This window comes from Stegodyphus dumicola, chromosome 2 (assembly GCF_044657685.1).
Source record: "Stegodyphus dumicola isolate Sdum_Otavi_A_Nest chromosome 2, ASM4465768v1".
Taxonomy (NCBI): Eukaryota; Metazoa; Arthropoda; class Arachnida; order Araneae; family Eresidae; genus Stegodyphus; species Stegodyphus dumicola.
The window spans coordinates 94,538,163-94,561,156 of NC_140769.1; the positions used below are offsets into that span (position 1 = coordinate 94,538,163).

Below are 22,994 nucleotides of genomic sequence, written 5' to 3' on the forward strand. Positions count from 1 at the left end.
ATAAATATCCTGCAAACATATATTTAATCATTATTTCAAACAAAATTTCTCATTTCTACAGTTTTCTCTAGGTCAGTATTCATGAAAGCATTTTTACTCAAATCTGCCATGTATTGTTAAGAAAATGGAAATTTAACATACATTGTTTTTAATAAATTAGATGGACAGTTGCAAAGATATACTGAGGAAAAATTAAAGTAGTTTATAAAATTAAATTGCTTTCTGATAAACAATTCTGACCAAACTCATGACACGTTTTTTATACTTCTGGATAAAACATCCAGACAGCCCTGATATATACATATTTTAAAATGTATCATAATAATATTTTGAAAATGATATAATATTGTGATGTGTGCCATGATTACGATACTGTGAAAACTTAAACGAGTAACTCATTTATATTTGATGATAAAATGCACCAAAATACCACAGAATAAAGCAGCATAAGAAATCACACCATTCCTTATTCTTCCACTGAGCATATGGAAATATTTGATAAGCATTAAAAAATGGCTTTTTATAAGATTTGTTAGCAAAGACTGCAACTTTCTCATAGCAGTTGAACAGGAATAACACATAACATTTTTGCATTAGTTATGAACTAAAATCTTGAAAGCACTTAATGCTTTAAATTACATTTACAAAATAGACAGATCTTTTGAGTTAACAACCATAGAACTAAAGTGCACTAAGCCAAGTACTTCTACTAAGTCATAACACTATATCATACAACATGCTCATGCTAAAATGAAAATACATAAAACAAATTCCAAAATAACACAGCCAGCATTCCTCTACCAAAATCTCTTTAAATTGGGACAACTTTTTAATATTGATTAAATAAGAATATACTGAATCCATGTATGAATTGCATCAGTTAATATAAATACATATATATTTGAAATTTTTGATAAAATACCTTAAAATTTCCCCTTATCTTGATCTATTTTTATTTTGTTAAAAAAAATAATGACGGAAAACACTTTAAAAAAATGCACTTCTTATGTAATTCTGGTAACATCCAATTTCTAGATCAGAATATACATGATAATATGGATTATATAAGACTCTATAATAATATGAACTGCTATATATTATCAAATACTTGACTTAATTGTTCTGTAATAACATATAAATGATATTCCTCATTCAAATTCTTACATTTGACACTGGGATTAGATTAGCTAATAATGGCAAAATATGACAAGGCTTGTCTTCTTATAGGGAAGAGTATTTAACATTAAAATTTTATAGGAAAACTACCTCACATTAACATTTGGCACATGGAAAAACATTAAAAAACCTTATCTCATTCAGGCACCAGCAGCCGAACCTAGTTCTACAGTATTTGCTTGACATTCACCAATTTTTTAAATATGAAGATCTTCCCTCCCCCCCAAAAAAAAAGCATATTCATCTCAAGAAATTTTCAAGACTGGTTATTCTATGTGGTGAAGATAGAGGAAGTGAACTGTACAGTTTAAAAATTAAAAACTGTAAAAAAAATATATATATGCAGGATGAGAAATGCTATTAAAAAAAGAAAGATGCAAGTTTAATATTAATTACTTCATGCAAGCTTAACATCATTCACAACAACACTACAAAGGTATATTTTAAGGTAAAATATTCTGACTAGTATTAAAACAATCTAACATGCTCTCATGCTGGTGTTAGATATAAAGAGTAAAACAAATATGGAAAAATCAATGCAGATGCAAGTTTTTTTTTTTTTTTTTTTTTTTTTTTATATGCATACAAATTTTAAAAATGACACGGGAACATGTGTTACTGAAAATTGTTCATGTACCCTCTTATTGCAAAACAACACATATAACACCAAGAAATTATACAAATGATGCTTGCTCATTATAACGACCTATTGTATCCTAAAGAAAAATGATGTTATAACAAGTGTGAGTGGTTAATGTAACAAAAGTAAATTTAATATATTCTCATCAGTTGGGGATTTTTCATACTGGTCATCATAATGGAAATGCTAGCCACTAAAGTAAACTGTCATTATAATGAGCATTCACTGTATATACAAAGAGTTGATGTTTGAAAAAGGTGTGAGACTTTACCAATTTTAATCAATGCTGTAAGGCCAATTTCTCCATTCAAATACTTTTTTGGGGATGGGTAGGGGAGAATGTACGCAAAGAAAGAAAACTTAAATTCCATAATAGAAAATTTTAATCATAAAACAGAAAACAAACATGAACTCTCTGCAGACAAAAATAATTACAATAAAAAGAGCAAATAAAGATATTATTCTGATCAGTCTTGAATAAAAAAACTTAAATGATATAATCTAATCTAATAATAATCATCTTTTTAAATAAGCTATTGAATTTAAATATTTATTATCATCAGCCACAAAATTAAGATCTTAAGATTTATGCATTATTAACAGCAGTGTTATCAGGTATCCTTAAATTTACAATTATTTTAAGAACTGAGCACTATAATTTAATAGTTTTAGTATAAATTAAATACATTAGCACTACAGTAATTAGAAAAAAATCTAAACCATAAAAAATAAACAGATTATAAAATATAAAAATATCATACTTTTCAATTACACTCTTCCCACTTACAAGAATTAATTTCTTTTTGAGTGACAATGCAATTCCAAATTTAAAATACATCAAATAAAAAATAAAAAAAAAATATTAAATTGTAACCCACAGGAAATGCAAAATATGCTACATTGATTTATAATATTTTAACTAAAATTTGTAGTATCACTTACACTCCAAAATAATAATAATAAATAAATAAATAAATAAAGTATCACCAAAATAAGTTTGAGAAAAATGAACATAATTTACTGTAAAAATTACCAACTTGATTACCTTCTGAAATTTCTGCTTTATGTTATTTAACATTTATAATGATAAATTAAAATACCAATTATCCAAAATCTTACTCATGTTAGACATTTATAACAAAATAAATTTAAGATAATTAATCTTTACAAATACTAATTGCATAATATTTTATAATTTAGCTGGAAAATTAAATGCATTCATTTTACAGATGAAGTTATTTTGCATCATTACTTACAGCAGGAGGAGGTGTATATCGCCCATGAAGATAATTATGATCATCGTGACTTCCAGTGTGGCCATTTCTAAAAATGAAAAAAATTACATTTTCATTTCAAGCATTATAAAATCAATATTATGCTCACATTTTCTTAGTTCTGACTATGCAGTTTCTATCAAAGAAACATTAAGTACAATTTCTGTGTAATACAAATACTCAAACATATTTATTAATTTATATAATATTAGAATTTAGTACAATTATGACAGAATGTAAAATTATACGAGTATCTCTACTTTTTGACTTTCCACTATTTCAGTCATTTTACTAGTAATTAGAACTTGTTTATTCAGCATAGTCTTTCTCCCACATAAGACTTCTAGTTTTTTAAATTTAGAGCTATAATTTTTTTTTTTTTTATATACATCTACTGTTTCGGTCATTAGTCAGAACTTGTTTATTCCGCATAACCTCCCCCCTATAGTTTTGTAATTTAAAGTTATAATTTATTTTACATACAAAAGCTATATTTAGTTTTTACATTTTTCCATAAAAGATATATATGTGCTACTTATTTAAAAAAAAAAAAAAAAAAAAAAAAAAAAAAATTGCACACGCAGGCTTAAATGGAAGGGAGATAAACGTTAGGCACTTCCTTTCACAACTTCTGGATTCTGATGGCGTTTTAATCCTAAGTACGTCACACAAAGACTAGATCAGTGGTTCTCAAACTTTTCTGAGTCACTGTGCCTTTTTTCAATTAAAATTTTTGCCTTCTGCCTTACCTTAAGTAATGGATGAGATTGAAAATTACTGCACAATTTTTCTAATCATACAATTAAACTGACACAGACGCTCTCATTTCCTTTTCCATGTAGATTTTTTCTCTACACTTGCTTCTTATTACATCGAATGCCAAAAACTCAGCTTCGCACATATACAATATAAGCATAATTAAAAGCCACAGATCTTATCACTTAGACAGGGATATTCATCTTCTACTAAAACCCAAAATTATGTCAATCCAATGCTGCCAAATTTGCTTTCAAACTGTTATCACAAGATAATAAGATTTTCTTCTTCTGAAGAAGTAAATTCAAATGGAGCTCTAATATTATTTGGATGTTAAATCCGTAAACCCATCCAAATATTCACTTTGAAAATATTATTAGCTGTGATAAGTGCCCTTCAAACACAGTTTTTATATCTTCAGAAAGATCAAGTTCATTTGACATAAAAAGTTACTGCAATATTAAAAAAACAATCTTTGCCTGCAATCTTCATCAATTTTATCCATGGTTTGAATTTTTTCATAAAATTTGATATTTTTTTCATTAACTTCAAAAGGTGTTTTTTTTTTTTTTTTTTTTTTTCATTAAGGAAATCCAGCTTTTCAAAAATGTCAGATTAGATGCCAGTTTTATTACAAAATTGACATTATCAAAATCTTCTGAAACTTTGTAACCTTCCTCTTTAAGGAAAATAAAAATGTCTTGCCACAATTCAAATATATGCGATAAAACATTATTAGGAGACAGCCATCATGCACTGCTATATTGCAACAAAGATTAGTGTGCAGCTCCTATATCCTCATACAGTTTCTTTATATATATATATATATTAAAAAAAAAAAAAATTTGCTTTAAATGGACGAGATTTTATAAAATTTATCACACTCAACACACTTTCTAACACTTCATTCAGCACAGGAATCCTGCGTTTTGATGCAAGCACTTTTGTATGAATAATGAAATGGGTTTGCGGTGCATTTAGTCATTTGCTTTGAATAAATGCCTGTAATCCTCCATAGCAGCCAAACACCAGAGCAAGCTCCACCAATACAGACACCAACACACTTACGCCCATTCAAATTATTTTCGGATGTGAATCAGTAGTTTCAAGACTAATTCATTTCTGAGTAGGGAAGTGCACAGACTGGTTCCACCAGGTGGGGTTTCAGGGAATGAACTGATGCTGTGGCAGTTGCCTCCAGAACTCTGGAAAGTGCGCACCGCTTCCAGCGTGAGTGCATGTCATTGACCTCGGTCGAAAAGTGGGGTATATCAAAAATCTCCCACAGGTACTCAGCCTTCAATCCTGCAGTGATATTTTTTCAAAACAGAGGTGTACTTTAACATTATTACCACTTATAAACCATACATAGCATATGAAATGAGAATTCTTATTACAAGGTGTAGCTTTTAATTTCCAGGACTGCTCTAATAACAACAGAACAGATGACGTGAAAAACGTAACCTTTTAATATGTTTCGAAGTAATCCCCATCTGCCATAATACACTTCTGTGCTCGGCTGTATAAGTTGTGGAAACAGCTTTTAAAGTCCTCTTTCGAAAGGCTCTTCAATGTCGATGTCACATTCTTGATGTCTTCAACATCCACAAAGCATGTTCCTTTGATTACAGTTTTTAGTTTGGGAAACAAAAAAACTTCTGTGGGGGCCAAGCCAGGAGAGTATGGCAGATGATGCAGCTCCACGACCTCATGCTTGACCAAAAACCTCTTCACTGGGACCGCAATGTGGGAGCGGGTGTTGTCATGCAACGTGACGTCAATATTGAAGAGATTTTCGAAAGAGGACTTTAAAAGTCATTTCCACAACTTATATCAATGTCAATCATTCAATGTTAATAAGAAGACATTCCCTTTTTAGGCTTTACTGGTGAAACTGTAAATTCCAGCAACCCCACAATACCCCACTCTTGAAGAGAAAAATAATTAAAGCATTCATTGATTCACTGACTGGAAGAAGGAGAAAGCAATTTTGTAGCACATCTGCTTCATCTTTGGCATATGTGTATAGTTTCAAAACCTCATGAGGCTGCAAAACCGCTATGAATTTCCACTATGATTATCGTTACGAATGTTTTTATCAAATTATGGGAACATTTTCCTAATGAATACAATAATGAAATTGTTACTTTGGCTGTTGATTTGACGGCATTTCTTTGACAAGAATAAATCGCATGAAATCTGACCTGAAAAAAAAAAAAAAAAAAAAAAAAATGGTAGATTTTTTCCTCCCCGAATCAAACAACTCGATGAGCTAACTTCAACAACAATAAGTCCACAGTTTTATGGAATGAAAGGCCACTGTAAAAAGGTCATTCTAGCCATGTATATATTCTCAGGTTAGATCAACATGCGGTACAGTGCAATCAATTTGGCACTGCATTCTTGGCTAGCATTTGCAAGAATATTCTGCACTTGCAATTTTACTTTCACAGGGTCAAGAGAAAGAAACATAAACAAAAAAGAATCCTGATAATTTCAGCTTCTCACTTGGGGTTTTTTGTTAAGACAAATGTCTTGGTTCAATTAATTATGACGCTTTTAGAATATTTCATGGCACCCTTGTAAAGAGGCAGCGACACCTGAGTGCATTGTTTAGAAACCAAACCGGGCTACATGTCAAAATTGCAGAAATACCTAATGTATATTAATAAGCAGAAATATGTAATGTATATTTATAATACAAATGAAGAAACATTTATCAATATTCTGCACTCAATTTTCACATAGCTTCTAAAATACTACGTCCATTTAAATAAAAAAAAAAAAAAAAAAAAAAACCTTTAAAACTGATTTTAAGGAGCAAGTTATCTGCAACCAGAAAAGAAATACTAATATCAAATGATAAAACAAATTCACAAAAATTACACAGAGACACTGTTCTACTTATGAATTTTTTAATAACAGATTTTCTTCAATATGAACTTCTTTTGAAAAGAATATTTTCTTTACAACAATGATATCAAAAGTTATTTCAAAGTTGCACAGATGCACAAGAGATAAAAAAACCAACAAGTAAAGCAGTTATCAAGAACAAACAATTACAATTAGGGAGGAACCCACCATCTCCCAAACCAATAAAAAATAAATTTAACCTACATAAAAGAGTTGATTGTTGGCACAAAATTAGATTTTTTTCCCCTGCTTAATTTTACATTTTACTTTGGCGTGTTTCTCATCTTTATACACAAAAAATATACAAGAGAACATATATGCAAACAATTGTATATAAAGTAGTCCCAAAAATGTGAAACATTCTAATATTATGATTTAGATACAAAAATGATTTCCAATAAATGTAACACTGATGCACAAGAAGTTATCAATCTTTATGAAAACATTTAACCCTCTGGCTGATCATCCCGCGATTTCCACAAGCAACTCAAATATAGCAAAATTTGCTCATCCCGTAATTTCGTGGGCATATGTTTTTCTTTCTTTATTGAGGAGAGCATCCCATTTTTCCCCGTTTAACCATTCAAATAAATTATATACAGTATAAGGTGTTAGTTTACATATTGGCCAATAGACATCGTTAGTTGTCCACTAAATTGCAACACGTGGAATTACGTGGAATTTGAAGGCATGTGGTATTAGCGCTCAAACTTCACTTTTTGCCGCTTTTTTCTTACATAAATGGCTGCTAGAAAACGTTCAGCGATTATATTTATTATTTAATTAAATTATTGATTAGATTAATAATTAGATTGATTATTAATTAGATTTATTGAATCTGGTGCAAAGACTGTGAAGTTTGAACTCTATCATACTAAACTGTATTTTTAAGGTATTTTTCTCTCAGCACTTTATATTTTCTTACATTTTACACACTTTACTTTTTTATATATTTTGCAATAAATAGAAATTAGCTGTAATTCGACTGAAATTTATTTAAAAAAAGATTTTTTTGTGATAACATCTGAAATTGTTTTTTTCTGGCAACTTAGTTTCTCATGATAAAAATCTATATAAAAAATATTTTTTAGGAAAAAAAGTGCATTTTTCAATTTTCCTATATATAAAGATTTAAAATATAGGAGCGGGGAAAAAAAAAAAAAAATTTTTTTGGAAGCGATTTCAGTCCACAAATTAAGCAGTCAGAGGGTTAAAAAAATGATACAAATGTAGCTGATTGTACTAAGACATATTTCCCTAATTCATATTCATATATTAAGCATCTAAGCAATGTAATCAATCTTTTCTGAAAGATGTCAAAGAGGAAATATATATCAAAAGAAAAGTAGCACTTCATCCCAAATCCCATAAAAATACACTTATTTTAGAACTGTGGTCTTGAATTTAGTATATAAAATATACAGAACTTTAGCTAAGCATAATTTCCTTACAATGTTTTTAGTCAATTTTTTTTTTTTTTTTAATGTTTAATATTTAGTCACTGAAACATTTTAGAAAAACAGTATGGATGATTGACACAGATTTTCAGTAACTTTAGAAATTAAAACTCCAGTTAATCATTCTCAATCTTTGCTTTTTTCCCACACATAGATGTAAAATTAAGAACCATAATTTTTTTTTAAAAATAGCTTTAATATACCGGCCTAACATTTTTTGTTAGGAATTTTTCTTACAAGATTGGTTTATAAATTAAAATCATTAAAATGTATTAATTTTAAATTTATCTTCATAAAATTTATGCTCAAAGGTTGATTTTACAGTATAAAAATTAAATAAATTGCTGATTTAACCACTTATTGAGCAGCAAATGGCTTCAATTTCTCCCTAACACCAAATGAACTTGAGTGAATTTGTTTCAATAATCTGATCTTTTTAAAATCATTCTATGAATAATTAGAACTTTAACACTTAAAATTTAAAAACCAGTTAAGAAAAGACAAACTGAATTTACAAAATTTTACATTTCAGTTAATTTCAGGGATTAAATTTTACTCTATTTTAAAGTAAATGTAGGTAGGTACATAATAGTAAATTAAGAACTTTTACATATTTTACATACATACAAAATTGCATGCGAAACTAAGCAGCAGCCTGAGGATAAAGTTATTTATGCAGTTATTCAAGCAGATGCTAATGTAAGCTTTAGATAATTATTAACTGAAAAATATTAAAACAAATATAAAGTATGCACAGCCATGGCAATTGCAGAGGAACAAAAATTAAGAAATAGCAATAATAATTTCTTTTATTTTTATAATGCGATTTTTAAGAATACTGATAAAATTAATTGTCATTAAAAACTGATAACATGCCAGGAAAATAATATAACTTACACATGTGATTAACTAAAAGTTAGCATTATAAAACTTATCAGTTAAAAAGTGGTGCTTTACAATAATTAGCCGATTATAAAATACAAATTTATGTGAAAAGAGAGTATTATTAAAAAATCCTGTTTACTCTTCAAATTATGATTTTGAACAGAAGGAGCTAAAATGACGAACTTTTTTACCTGGAGTGATGTGCCAGTAAAATAGTAATAGCTACACTGAATGGCTAATTAAGAGAGAATAATTAAGCACTTTTTGCCTTTGATATGACATATCAGCAAAAGAATATAATTTATACTAAGTGGAGGATTAAGAGGCAGTCATACAAAGCTTAATCCTTAAAGCAATGCCTTATTCAAAATCAGCCTATTCATAAATATATACATGTGAAAAGATAATACAAATTTATTTCATAAGCTATGTTTATTCTAATTATTACTGTTACAACAGCAAAAAATGTTTCATACGCAATGTTTATTACTACTTGTTGTTATTGTTTGTAAAACAGGAGGGCAACTGAAAGCAGTTAAAAGTGCTATATCAAAACGTTATTACATTAGACTCCCGATTATCCGTGGGCGGATTATCCGCGCCTGCCACACAAAGGTTTTTTTTTTTTTTTTTTTTTCAAGCATAAAGCAAAGAAAATAAAAATGTTCACAAAACTGAGTGAAACGTTCAATTTGCTAACATCGTGCTTAATTATAGCAAAAATATCCCAGGCTTTCTCGGAACCTTCCCCTCTGATGAGTAAGTGATTTCTTACTCACTCTTGCAGTTGCCCGCTCCATCGCCCTCTCTCGTCTTAATCTTACTGACACGTCCACTTTCTGCCACTCGCCATGGTTAGTTTAAGCCTGATAGTGTTTGCGAACTTTTAGGAGTTAATTTCTTATTTTTTATTGTGTTCAGTGCTTGTGCTTTTTGCTTTTGTGCTTTTCGTTACCGATTTAAAATGTCAGGAAAATGAAAGAAGGTTATGTTGACATTTGCGCAAAAGCTAGAATTAATTTCCAAAGTAGCAAACGGCGCTACAAGGCAGCAGATGGAATTGGATTACGGAATATCGGTAACAACAGTAGGTGACATTCTAAAGCAAAAAGACAAACTGGTGAACTTCGCATGTCGAACAGTGCTTCTGCAATAAAAACGCAAAAAACTATGATGAGCTAGACACGGCATTGACAGAGTGGTTAGCTCAAGTTCAAAAAGAGGGTACTCCTGTAAATGGTCCTATCATTGCGGCGAAGTCAAAAACCTTTTTTGAGTTGTTAGGCCTGAAAGGAAATTTTGATGCGTCTTCTGGCTGGTTGACTCGTTTTAAGCAGCGACATGGAATTCGAAAAATTGGACTTCATGGGGAGAAACTTAGTGGTGACCAACAAGCAGCCGACGATTTCCACCATGAATCTGAAGACTTTGTTTTAAAAGAAGAGCTATCTTTTGAACAAATTTACAATGCCGACGAATCGGGACTTTTGTGGAAATGTCTTCCCACTCGCACTTTAGCATTTGAAAGTGAAAGTAAAGCGGCGGGTCATAAAAGCAGCAAGGAAAGGATGACTATCTTGTTTTGCAGTAACACTACCAGTGGACATAAACTTAGACTTGTTCTCATTGGGAAGCCACTCCCCCCCCAAAAAAAAACGAGATCTTTCAAAGGCACAAGGATAGAAAATTTACCCATTGATTACTTTAACCAAAAATAAGGATGGATGAACCGAAATATTTTTCAAGAATGGTTCGAAAAAATCTTTGTTTTTCAGCTCGCAAAAAAAAACTCGCTGCCTGAAAAGCTGTGCTGTTGATGGACAACACATCTTCTCACCCAGCAACAAGCGTGTTAAAGTCTTCTGATGGACAAATTTTTGCAAATTTTCTCCCACAAAACATTACTGCACTAATCCAACCCATGAACCAAGGAGTCATTGCAACAATGAAGAGATCATACCGAACCAAGCTGCTAATGACCAAAATTGAAGAAGGTTATGATCTGAAAGAGTTTTGGAAACACTACACAATCTTGGACAGCATCTATGATATTGCATTTGCATGGGACTCAATGAAACAGCCAACCCTCATAAAATTATGGAGAAAACTCATGCCTAATGTTGAAGCGAACAACAACCTAACCCCTTTGAGTTGTGAAGAAGAGAATGAAGATGTAGACACGCCCACGGAAACTCTTGCCAATAGGGTGAAAATAGTTCCGGGTGGTGAGAACGTCGATGCTGAAAACATTAACGAGTCGTTGGAGTGTGACGTCAACGAACCTCGCTTCGAACGCTTGACAGATGACGAAGAAGAAGATTGTGAAGAAAGCAAGGGGAGAGACTGAGAATGAAGGACAGCGAAGTGAAGGCGAAGACGAACCCACTGTGCAGATGCGGAAGACTCACGAAGGGGCTTTGCAACAAGTTGACGAACTGCTCAGCTATTTGGAAGAACAAGACAACGTGGAGTTGGCTGAGAAACTTATGCTATGAAAAATGCAATCTTGGATCAAGAGAAAATGCTTCCAAAGCAAGAAGCGAACACAAATGACTGATTTCTCCAAAAAGGTGTAGTTTTACAGTTATGTTTTGTAATTACATAATACATTACAGTATTAAAACAGTACATATGTATTAATTCCTTGACGTCTCTCGTAAGTATACTAAGCACTTTTCAGTTTTCATTAACAAAATGCATTTTAGGTTAGTTTTGAGTGATATACTAAAATATGAACCATTAGTTAAACATTTCCTGCTGTTTATTTTACGTTTTATTGTACATAAAACGATTTTTCAAAGTTAGAATGACTGTTTTCTCTTTTACTATACCTGTTTTTAGCTTCTTTCGGATTATCTGCGATTTTTGTTATCCGAGGCGGCCGCGCCACCCAATTCCGCGGATAATCGGGAGTGTAGTGTATTTCATATATTTTTTATCTTTAAAATCTTTTCTCATGAAGTATTATCAGTTTAAATAGTTATCTTTGAAATTCTGTAGCAATACATTCCAATATATGCTTTGCAGATCTGATATATAGAAAGAGTTTTACAACATAACCAAACTTTCATCAAACATGCTGAAAATGTATTTCACAAAAATACAACAGCATTATACAGCACAGCAATCATATAATTCATGTTTAAAAGTTACAGCATATCTATACTAAAATCTTAAAATTATTCTTAAGCACAGAAATAAGCAGAAATAGATAATTCTGTAAAATATATATAACTAAATTTATTATTATCTTACGTTTAATTTTTTTTAATATATAAAATCACATTAATTTGCCAAATTTCAAAAATGTATATGAACAAGAATAATACAGAGTAAACCATGTATTTTCCTGAAATTGAGCATGAAGGGGGGAAAAAAAAGGCTCACTAAGTGTAAAGGATAAATTAAAAAATGAATTTTACTTTCTGACAAATAAGTTATTTTGCAGCAAATTAAGAAATAAAAATAAACCAGTATAAAAGAATTCCCCCTTCGGGAAGAAGATTTCTTTAAAAAAAATTAAAGATATATTCTACTATTTTACCTCTGCACATTGTTTGCATTTTTAATGTAGGTATTAGCAACAGGTATTATATAACACTGCGATAAAATAATAAATTAATCCTAAAGTTCAGTTAAAAGCAGTCTAAACTTTATGATCTCAAACCCATTTACATTCTGGATAGCTTACATGAATTAATGAAGGATAATGGATTTTTAAATCAATTCTCTCGAAAACAAATTTTTAAAAATTCCCGACTTGCAGATTTTGGTCTAAATTAATAAGTTACTTTACAAACTTATTAATTTTTTTAAGGTGAAAACAGCCTGGTGTCTACATGAGCAAACCAACAGTGATAAAAAAAGGACTTTGATTTTTCTGCGTTCTGCTTCCATGCGTGAAGGTTGATCTCTCCTACGCTCCTACACTGATACAGATACTTTGACTGCTATGGAAAATGGGGCAATCTGATAGTAATGATGGTCTTAACTAAAAAATATGGCTATTGAACTGCAACAACAGATTATTCAACTTAAAGCTAAAACTGAAAGCACCAGATACATCAAGCATCAGATGCACACTAATCGCCCTGTTTCTGCCCCGAATAAATAAATATACAGATCTAATAGCAAAAAACATTCAGGATCTGAAGAATGAAATGGAGCACCTGAAGGGTAAGCATGATTATCTTTTATCACAGTGTGATAACAATCCCCGCTTTTAACCCTGCTAGCAATTCTAACAATATCACTCAGAAAAGGAAACAACAAAATATTTCGGATAATTCCGATGACAACCTAAATCATGACAAAGGCTTCACTAAACCTATGCAAGTTGCAAAAATAGGTAAAAAAGATTGCACAAACACAGATGCTATTAGCACTAAAAATAAATTTAGCCCATTAGATACCGTTAAACACTAACTCAGAATTTGAAAATAACTCAAATGCACAACCTGGAACTTCCATGCAACAAACACTACAAAAAGCCAAATCAATTACACCCATAATGGTCAAACCACCTGAAAACACCAGATAAAATGCCTATTTCAAACAACTTGCCTGCCAAACCTCTATAAAATTTTTCAGTAAAGTTCGCGGTCAATTCTCAAAAATCTTCCCAAACACACCAGATGACCACAGACCACTTTATTCAATTCTTAACCGCTTCCCTTACAAATTTTTTTGAAAAAAATTGCAAAAAATCATCACATTTTTTTATTTTATTATTAAATACAACAAAACGAAACAAATCAAAATATGTAGGTTTTAAGTTGAATTTTAAATTTTTTGAAGGTGTAAAAGCATTGATTTTTAATATTAGTTTACTATCCCGAGTTATCTCGGGCAAACGAAAAAAAGTTAAATATTAATCTTTGTATGATAGTTTTTGAAACAAGGGACAACACAGAGTGATACCTGACATTTTACGCTGGTATCTGGTCTCTTTTCTTACTGGCTTACCGCTGGAATCTCTTTCACGGGACACAGAGTACACTGTCCCGTTGGATTTGATTTTTTTCCCATCTCTTCATAAAAATTCATCGTTTCGCTATATTGCATCATCGTCATTATTTTATTTTTTTCAACGCATGCATCCTTCTTTATATATTACTAATCCACAAGCCAACGCATACTATACAATAGCGAAACACATGACCAGTCCCTCCAAAAGAACCGTGCAGCCAACAAAATTTGGCAAACTCCCAATCAAAGCTGAATATTTCCTTTCATTTCCTCCAGACTGTGTAAAACCGTTATAAAAGAAATCGTACTAACAAATTCTGCTTCGCCCGAGTTTTCTCGGGATAATAATTAACTGCAACGTATACGAACCCGAGATAACTCGGGATAATCAGGCAAGCGGTTAAAAAATAATTCTATCGAACACTATCTCATTAATGCACACAATCCGAAACCGATTAAAATAGTTATCCACGGATCACCATTAGACATGGAAAAATGACACCACGCTTCCGAAAATTGCTTTCTTATTCCCCGTTGCGTAAAATGCGCTGGAGAGCATAAAATATCGCTCTGGCGACAAAAAAGATTTATCGAACCCCCCTGTGTAAATTGTAACAATTCACGCCCAGCTTCTTATCGTGGTTGTATAAAATTCCTCAAATCTAAATCAACTACCCCACAAGCACCCAGAAAACTTCTTTCAGAAACAGTTACAAATAAAACTCATAACCCAGATTCACAATATACAGATAATGCTAACCAGAATCAACCTACCCAAATATTCACTGCCCCCCCAATAAAAAAACATTCAATATTCTGCAAATGTTCAAACATCAGGGTTTCTAAAATTTTTTACAGCAATAAAAGAACTTGAATCCATCTTTGGCATCCAACTTTCAAAAATGACCCTACTTAATAAACAAAAGTTTAAACCAACTCTGAAACGAAATCCTATAATTGAAAAAATGTACATCATCTTCTAAATGTTTGAAGAACTCAATAATTCTAATAACAAATCTTAAATTCTTACTATCTTACTCTACATAATGCTCAATTAAAATTTATACCTTAAAAATGTTCTACCATTACTAAGTCTTCTCTCAATTTATCAGACTTCAGCCGGTAATCCTTCCTCTCCTTACATTCGGCTATCCCTCAAAATTAGTATGGCAATAAAAAGAGCCCCTTTCCCTAGTACACTGTGGATCATCCGCTACCCAATCACCTTCTCCTCTGCAGCCAGTGGCTACTGTTTCACTTACTCCTCCTCCTTACTGAGCATCAAAACTCCGCTTCTACCAACAGCTCGGCACTTAGCTCATGCTGCTCTCGCAAAAGAATTTATATCTAAGGCCCTTTGTCAGTAATTTTTTAAACTTCATGCCTTCGAACTCTTGCAATATCATCATTAGAACTGCCATTGCTTATTTTAGGAACTCTTGCAATATCATCATTAGAACTGCCATTGCTTATTTTAGGAACTCTTGCTCAATTTATCTCTTCATAATGCTATCTAGCATTTGAAAAATGCAAAGCTGTCTTCTACCGAGATAGGACTTTACCCAGGCGGCCAAGAGTAAAAAACATTAGTTCACTGACCAAAAAGGACTTCTCATAAAAGGTATATATTTTATTACCGATGTTTCCTGCTTTTTAAATTTTATTGATCGATTGTTCTTGTATGGATTTTCTTAGTACACCAACATTCAGAAAATGGCTGTTGGCTTTTGAGCATTAGCTCAGCAAAAAAAATTAGTGTCAACCAGTTCATGAATGTTCTCCAAAGTGGGCAGCAAGTTCACATTTTGAAGGGTATGTAGATCATTGAAAAGTACCTTTCTTAATTAAAAAAACATGGATGCATGCAATTTGTCAAATATTAAATAGCATAAAACTAGACAGAATTGAATCAGCCTAGTATCAATGTTAGAAAAATATTCCATGCCGTACTCAGGATTCTAATCAAAAACCAAAAATACGGTAGAATACTTCTGCTTTCTGAAGAGCAGAAACTGATTAGTTTCTCTCGAATTACAAACAAAATTTCTCTTAAGTTAATGCCAATTACATACTTATATTCTTTTAAAGATGACATACTTTTCTTACATATAATAAAGAAATGCCTTTTTATAAATTACGAGGAATGTTTATCATGCTTAAATCTGAATATACTAGAACTGCGTGCATGCAAAACTTAAATTTAATAATACTTTAAAGACAATGTTGATAAATGCATTTTAATATACTTAATTTTAAGTACAAAAACAGCAGTAGAAAAATATAAGCAAATTAATATATATTTTAAAAAAAAGCTCTATTACTGCACTCATAAAATCAAAACTAGCCACATTTATGTATTTCACTAATTTTAACTTACGTTTAGTGAAATAAATACTATTAATTTCAATAGTTTAAGAAGCTTCATATTCTTTACATTACATAATTATTATCAAATTCAAAATTAGCTTTACAGTCTTTGAGGATTAATTTGTCTAATATTTTGGGCATATGTAGAGTGTCTGCACAAAATTTAGAATTTAAATTTTTCAATCGTTGCCAATGCCGCTGCTAAACTATAATTAATGATAATGATTACTAACATATCTCAGCTTACTTTACTTTAATCAGCACCTACTTAAGGAAATAGTTTCAAATTAACTTTTTCTTTCAATTTTACTTAACGACTAAACAGCAAAAATAATGTGCTGTACTGAAGTAAATGAAATCCTGACAGAGCCTTATAAATGAAGAGCATTTCGATTGCAGTCAGTCTATAATGATGTAGCATTAAGAAAAAGTATTTCTTAGTGGTGTAGAAAGTTTTGTGACATATGATAGATGCTTGTATGATATCCAAAGGAGAATGGCAATAAAATAAATGCTCAGCAGATGCTGATTTTAAACTGTTAATTTGTTACTCTCATTAGCAGTAAATCAGTTGGACTTTACCAAAAATACTACCCAGAAAAATAGGAAACACCTCAGAAGAGAGACCACAATATGATATATTATTTCCTTCTCACTCTGTCTAATGAAAGCTTGTCCATCTAAACTCATCTTGAAAGAACGTATTATGGTCCACTTTACTTTCAACACTGTAAAGCATGGATTATGCAAACACATCTATAGAGATTAGTTTGGCAAGCAGCCTCCCTGAAGGATGGCAGTAAAAACCCAGTTGTGCAAAGTATGCAGCCAAAGACGAGACTGTCAGAATACAGATCTGAGGCAGTACAATAAGCAACCCCAGGAGTTTGAGATGGAGGGGAAAAAAATTCTCTTATGATGTAGTACAGTAGGACAAGTTTTCAAATGCTGAATGTCAAAATTTGACAGAGATGGTATCCAGCAGTCCAAACTATTTTAAGTAAATCTTCACTGATGATGAAAGTTCATGTTTCGCTTGTGACCCAAAGACAAAACCATGATTACCTGCACAAATTTTTTTTAAAAAATTTACATTAACATAAGGCCTTTGGGTTCAAAAATCCTGAATAAAAGATACCTTGGTATTTTTTTATTAGCTGGGAATAATTTGCAAAACATTTAAACCTGAAGAACTGATATGAACGGCTGACTAATTTTAGTTAAGGCTGAGCATACAAAAATTATCTGCTGAGGAATGAAAGCCCTCATGAAGAAGTTTTTAAGGGTAAATGGCTTGTACTTACATTACATATGGGGAAAAAAATATCAAACACCCATACAATCACACACAAAAATTTTAACAAAGTCAAACTACCAGTTTCAGCACTCTGCCAGTGGCAGATAGGCAGACTGAAAAATTTATTTTCTACAAAGAAAAAGCAGACTAGTTTTTGAAAAGTATTCTGCCAGAAAAGTTTCATTGGTACAACTAATCTTTGTTGCAAAATAATATCCTTTCTCACAGTGCTACCATCATCAAACAACTGCAAAGAAATGTGTAACTTTTCTTCTCCCTCTTGCATATGAATTTAGCATACACAAATGACTACTTTCTGTTCCTAAAAGTTTAATCTTAATGTATAAAAACATTTAGAATTTCTTTTTATGCAATTCAGGATTTAAAGAGCCTTTCAACACCTGAAAAGGCAGCACAGAAACTCTGTAAAAGAGCCAAAAATATTACAGCATTTGAAATAATGCATGTAAAAGGCTGAACAGCAAAATATTTCCTTTTTTTATGAACTTAGTTCTGAATCTTTGCAAATACCTTTATGATTTTATGGACCTTTATTTAAAATATTTTATATGAAATTTTAAACAACAGAATTTCAAAATTAGAAAATCAATATTATGGGTAGGATTCTTTATCTGCAATGATATCGAGGAAGGAAAAATTGCAACATTCAGAATTTAGAAAGAAATTAGTAATTATTTAATGTAATTTTTTGCATTCTAATTTATACTATGCAGTAATTTTTTTAATAACTAACTAGATATGCATGATATAAATTCTAACTTTTAGTGCATTAGGAAGAAAAATTAGAGGTAGTTTAAATTTGAGCATAACTCAAAAATAATAATAATGAATTTAAAAAAAGTAACACAGATTAAAAGCCAGAATTTCGCAATCTCATGTAAACTGCAAATGCTTTGTTGATTGATAATAAAAATATGTTAGCCTTCTTAGATCTATAAAAAGCTCCAGCCTTAGCTAAGAAAGCTTCAGCATGTGAGAAAGTGCAAAAGCACAAGATATGTATGTAGGTGGAGGCTCACAAAGACGTATTGAAGTAAGGGGTCTGGGGTGGGGTATGACTTGAGCGAGGTCGAAAACCAGTGCTTCCGTACGTCTCACGGTTTCTCCTGGCGCTCACCATAGCAGATGATGGAGGGAGGAATGGATCTTCTTCATCAATATGCTCCACTGGAGGCCTAAGTTATGGTTAAGAAGGAATTTGTGGGAATAAAATAAAATTACAAACTTGAACATGCATAAACAATACATTAAACAAACAAAACCATGCAAAAAATAAAAATATGCAAAAACTAATAATAAAAATGAAATAATAAATTAGAAGTGTATACATTTACACAAAAACTTCTGTTTTAAGAATGCATTTCATAAATCTTTAAACTGATCAATACAAAATTCATGCAAAGGAATCCACATTAAAAAAAATTAATCCACACAGATGCAGCACATAATAAACTGTAATTATTTCAATAAAATAAATGGATTATTATTATTATAAAAGGCACATGAGATTTGATCCCATTGTAATGTCCTATAGTACAAAAATCCATAATGAAAGGCAGAAAAGTAAAAATTTTTAAGATACTAATTATGTTAAGCTAAAAAAGAACAAAAATTTAAAAAAATTTAATTAAATTAAAAAGAACAAAGTTATAGCGCAATACCTATTCATGCTAATTCATCAAATGAAAACTTAACATTAAAAAGAAAAATGTAACTCTTAGGAAACTGAAGCCTTCGCTAAGCTGTATGTTTAAAATACCAAAACGGCCGAAATGCCTTTCGAGATTAACAGCAATTTCCCCCCTTTATCCATTAATGCATAAAGAGATGTAAAGATTTTAAATGACACACTTTCTGCTTCCTAACAAATAAAGATTAAAAAAAAAAAAAAAAAAAATAAATCCTTTTAGTATAAGTTGTCTGCAATAAACTGATGCAATACATTTGGGGAACTGCAATTGCATACCTTAGGGAAAGGGAAGATAACAACATCGCAATCTCGGCCGGTGGTGGTCATTTTAATGAAAGGCTGTCTCGGGCGTTTTGGTCTTGAAAAGTTTAAACAAATTACACTAACACACATTTGACTAATATATTCTTCTTTCATTACATTTTAAGTTTCCAATAGAACAAAAATCAATACACCGACCTACAGATTAAAAAATGTATAAATAAATATGAATCACATGTTCTGAAGCTTAAAACAGACTTATAATGATGATATTAATTTCAACTAGATGATGTCTAAAATAACTGTAGTTTAATCTAGACTGACAGGTCTTTCAGACCTATTCAAGTTTAGTCTCAGCGAAATACTTATTTGTATATTTTCGTTCTTGCTTCATTTTGCTTTATTACTTATTTTTCATAAAATGCAAATTATGAGGATGATTCATATATTACTGAAGAAAATCAGTAATAAATTTAACAAGGTAACCCAGAAAATAACTTATCACATGTAAAAACAAAAAAAATTTACATGATTATAATAAATATAATTCTAAGAAAGCAACGTGGATGCATTTCCATTTAAATGCATTTAAAACCATTTTTTTAACTTCAGGACAATTTCTTGTATTTAACAGCAATTAAGTATTTTGCAGATTTATTATTAATTTTGCCAATAAACTCATATTTCAGTATTAATTTATTTAACAATAAATAATTATTTAAATTACATGAATTATGTGAAATTCACAAAACTATAGAAGTCAATTCATGAACTTACTTGCCAAAATTCTGAATGCATTCAAAAACTTTCAAATGAAATGGACATATTTTTTTAATCACACTTATGCAAAAGTGTCCAGCTTTTTAAATGTTTATACAGTCAAAAGTCGTTAATCCGGACTCGTCGGACTTCAGCAATTCCGGATTATAGATCATCAGTTTAAATCTGATAAGATGGCATGCAGAAATTATAAAATTAAAAATATGAAACCGTAATTTATGAAATAAAGAACAATTATGATCTAAAGGGTTTCAAAATTTACAAAAAAAAAAAAAAAAAAAAAAAAAAAAAAGGCACTTAATATTTCTTTGTTTACTTTATTAAACATTTCTTTCAATGTAAGTTGTTTAAGTTGCTTCGTTTTATGTGATAATACTTTCTCTTTAATTCTATAAACAGACATAATTTCTCCTTCAGTTACAAAACTCTACTATTAAAGTTTTATAATTGCCGTGTCGAGAATACTGACTAATTTGTGAATCGAATTTTTTTCGTTTTCAATAACCTCTGTATCACTTTCTTCTTTATCGGAAGTGAATTATAATGACGAGGAATTTGATTTAAATCATATCAAAGACAGAGTACATCAAGATGAAATACTACATTTAGTAAGGAATTATAAGCGAAATAAAATAAAAACATCTGCCCTGAAGATAAGGATAGTGCTGACAGATTAACTTCCAATTCATTGTGCGCCGCTGCGTTTCGGCGTTTCCCCCCCCCCCCCGGCCGCAGAGCAGCGTGAAATTGATAAACAGATTTCGGAATGGTTTGAGAAAAGAAGGATATGCCTTTATCCATTTTTTTGCAGCAATTCCACTTTTTGTTTAAAGGACTTCTAAATGTGGATGTAGATCCTTTACATATTAGTAAATACATATCGGAAATTCTATTTGACATAATCGAAAGTTCAAGCTTACTTTTATAAAATTGCTCTAACAGTCTGCAAAAAATAATAAGCTGGATCCAATTCGAAGATTCAGAAACAACGCAATCTGCAACACTCGTCCCCAGAGCAGCGTGAAATTGATAAACAGATTTTGGAATGGTTTGAGAAAAGAAGGATATGCCTTTATCCATTTTTTGCAGAAATTCCACTTTTTGTTTAATAGACTTCTAAACGTGGATGTAGATCCTTTACATATTAGTAAATACATATCAGAAATTCTATTTGGCATAATCGAAAGTTCAAGCTTACTTTTACAAAATTGCTCTAACAGTCTGCAAAAAATAATAAGCCGGATCCAATTTGAAGATTCAGAAACAACGCAATCTGCAACATTAACTGAATTCGATAATCTTAGCTTAGCTTATACCATCCGTTATACATTGAACGCGCAAACGTAAACGTATTACGCATATGCGCACACGCATATTCGCAGCCGTAAAAGTACTTTACAGCCGTACTTTCTGCGCAAAAAGTTTGTAGCTTTGAAGTCTGGATTATGGGTGTCCGAATTAACGACTTTTGACTGTAAATAAATATGTTTACTTTTTAACATTCTATCGAAATTATTTTGCAAGAAATACAATAATATATTTATAAAGGTTAAAAATCTGAAATCTAAAAATGTGCTTTGCATAGTGCATATGTAATAATGATAATAGACAAGTTGTTTTCTATAGCACAACTACATAATTGTTAGCAACATATGATAATTAGTCTCTTAATATTATTGCAATTCAAAAAATGTGTTTTATTAAAGGCTTCATAAAAAAAGGTTATATAATTAGATAATTAAAAGTTAGTTATTTTACCATGTACAGACATTAGGTAATTTTGACGCAAGAGAACCTGAAAAATGTGCAGTGCCCTCACTGGGACTTGAAACATGGACATCTTGAATATGTCAAATATGCTTCCATAAGACCACGAAGGCAGAAAATACCTTATATACTTTCCATTTTAAAGGGCAACTGGGAATTAGGGGACTCAATTGCTAAATCCTGATGGTAATGAATTATTGTCCACCACCTTTTAGCTTGGGCACTGTTTGTTAAGTCATTAGGTTATTTTGAAGCAGGAGACGTGAAAAATGTACAATGCTCTCTCTGGGACTCGAACACTGGACCTCTGGAATATGCATCGAGTTTGCTTCCAATTACACCATGAAGGCATGCAGAAAGGAAGGAGAAAAAAACATTATAACCAAAATAATTTATGCTCTTAAAGCTGCTGAATGATTGGAAAATTAAAGAACAAGTAAATCATTACCCTTTTTAGAGTTGCCAAAATCAGCAGCCATCATCTCCCTACAGTATACAACATTCTACTAACATTGCTGTTCAAAACTTGCAGTGAAAAGTACAAATTCCATCCATTCTCGAATTAATGCATTCTTTGAGTTATGCAATAATTGATTTTGGTGGAGATACCATTTATGAGTTAATCACAAAGAAAAGCTAACATATTTTAAGAAACAGATGTTTTTATCACTTGTACATTTACAGTGGTAATAATTTACAACACTGAACCAACTGGGAGGCAATAATCTGTCATTATGAGAAG

General features: G+C 31.1%; 1 protein-coding gene across 9 annotated transcripts in view; it reads right to left on the minus strand.

Moving 5' to 3' along the window:
* Window positions 1–22,994, minus strand: part of LOC118192715 (protein tweety-like) — a 128,810-nt gene that overhangs the window by 14,407 nt on the left and 91,409 nt on the right. For 3 of the 9 annotated variants that reach the window (XM_085810928.1, XM_085810926.1, XM_085810927.1), the window contains 2 exons: window positions 18,774–18,929; window positions 3,073–3,139 (listed from right to left, as the gene is read on the minus strand). In XM_085810928.1, the coding sequence (XP_085667054.1) occupies window positions 3,073–3,139; window positions 18,774–18,929 (223 nt within the window). The remainder of the gene's footprint in view (window positions 1–3,072; window positions 3,140–18,773; window positions 18,930–22,994) is intronic. The other 6 variants (XM_085810934.1, XM_085810933.1, XM_085810930.1 and 3 more) reach the window with 3 other exon arrangements.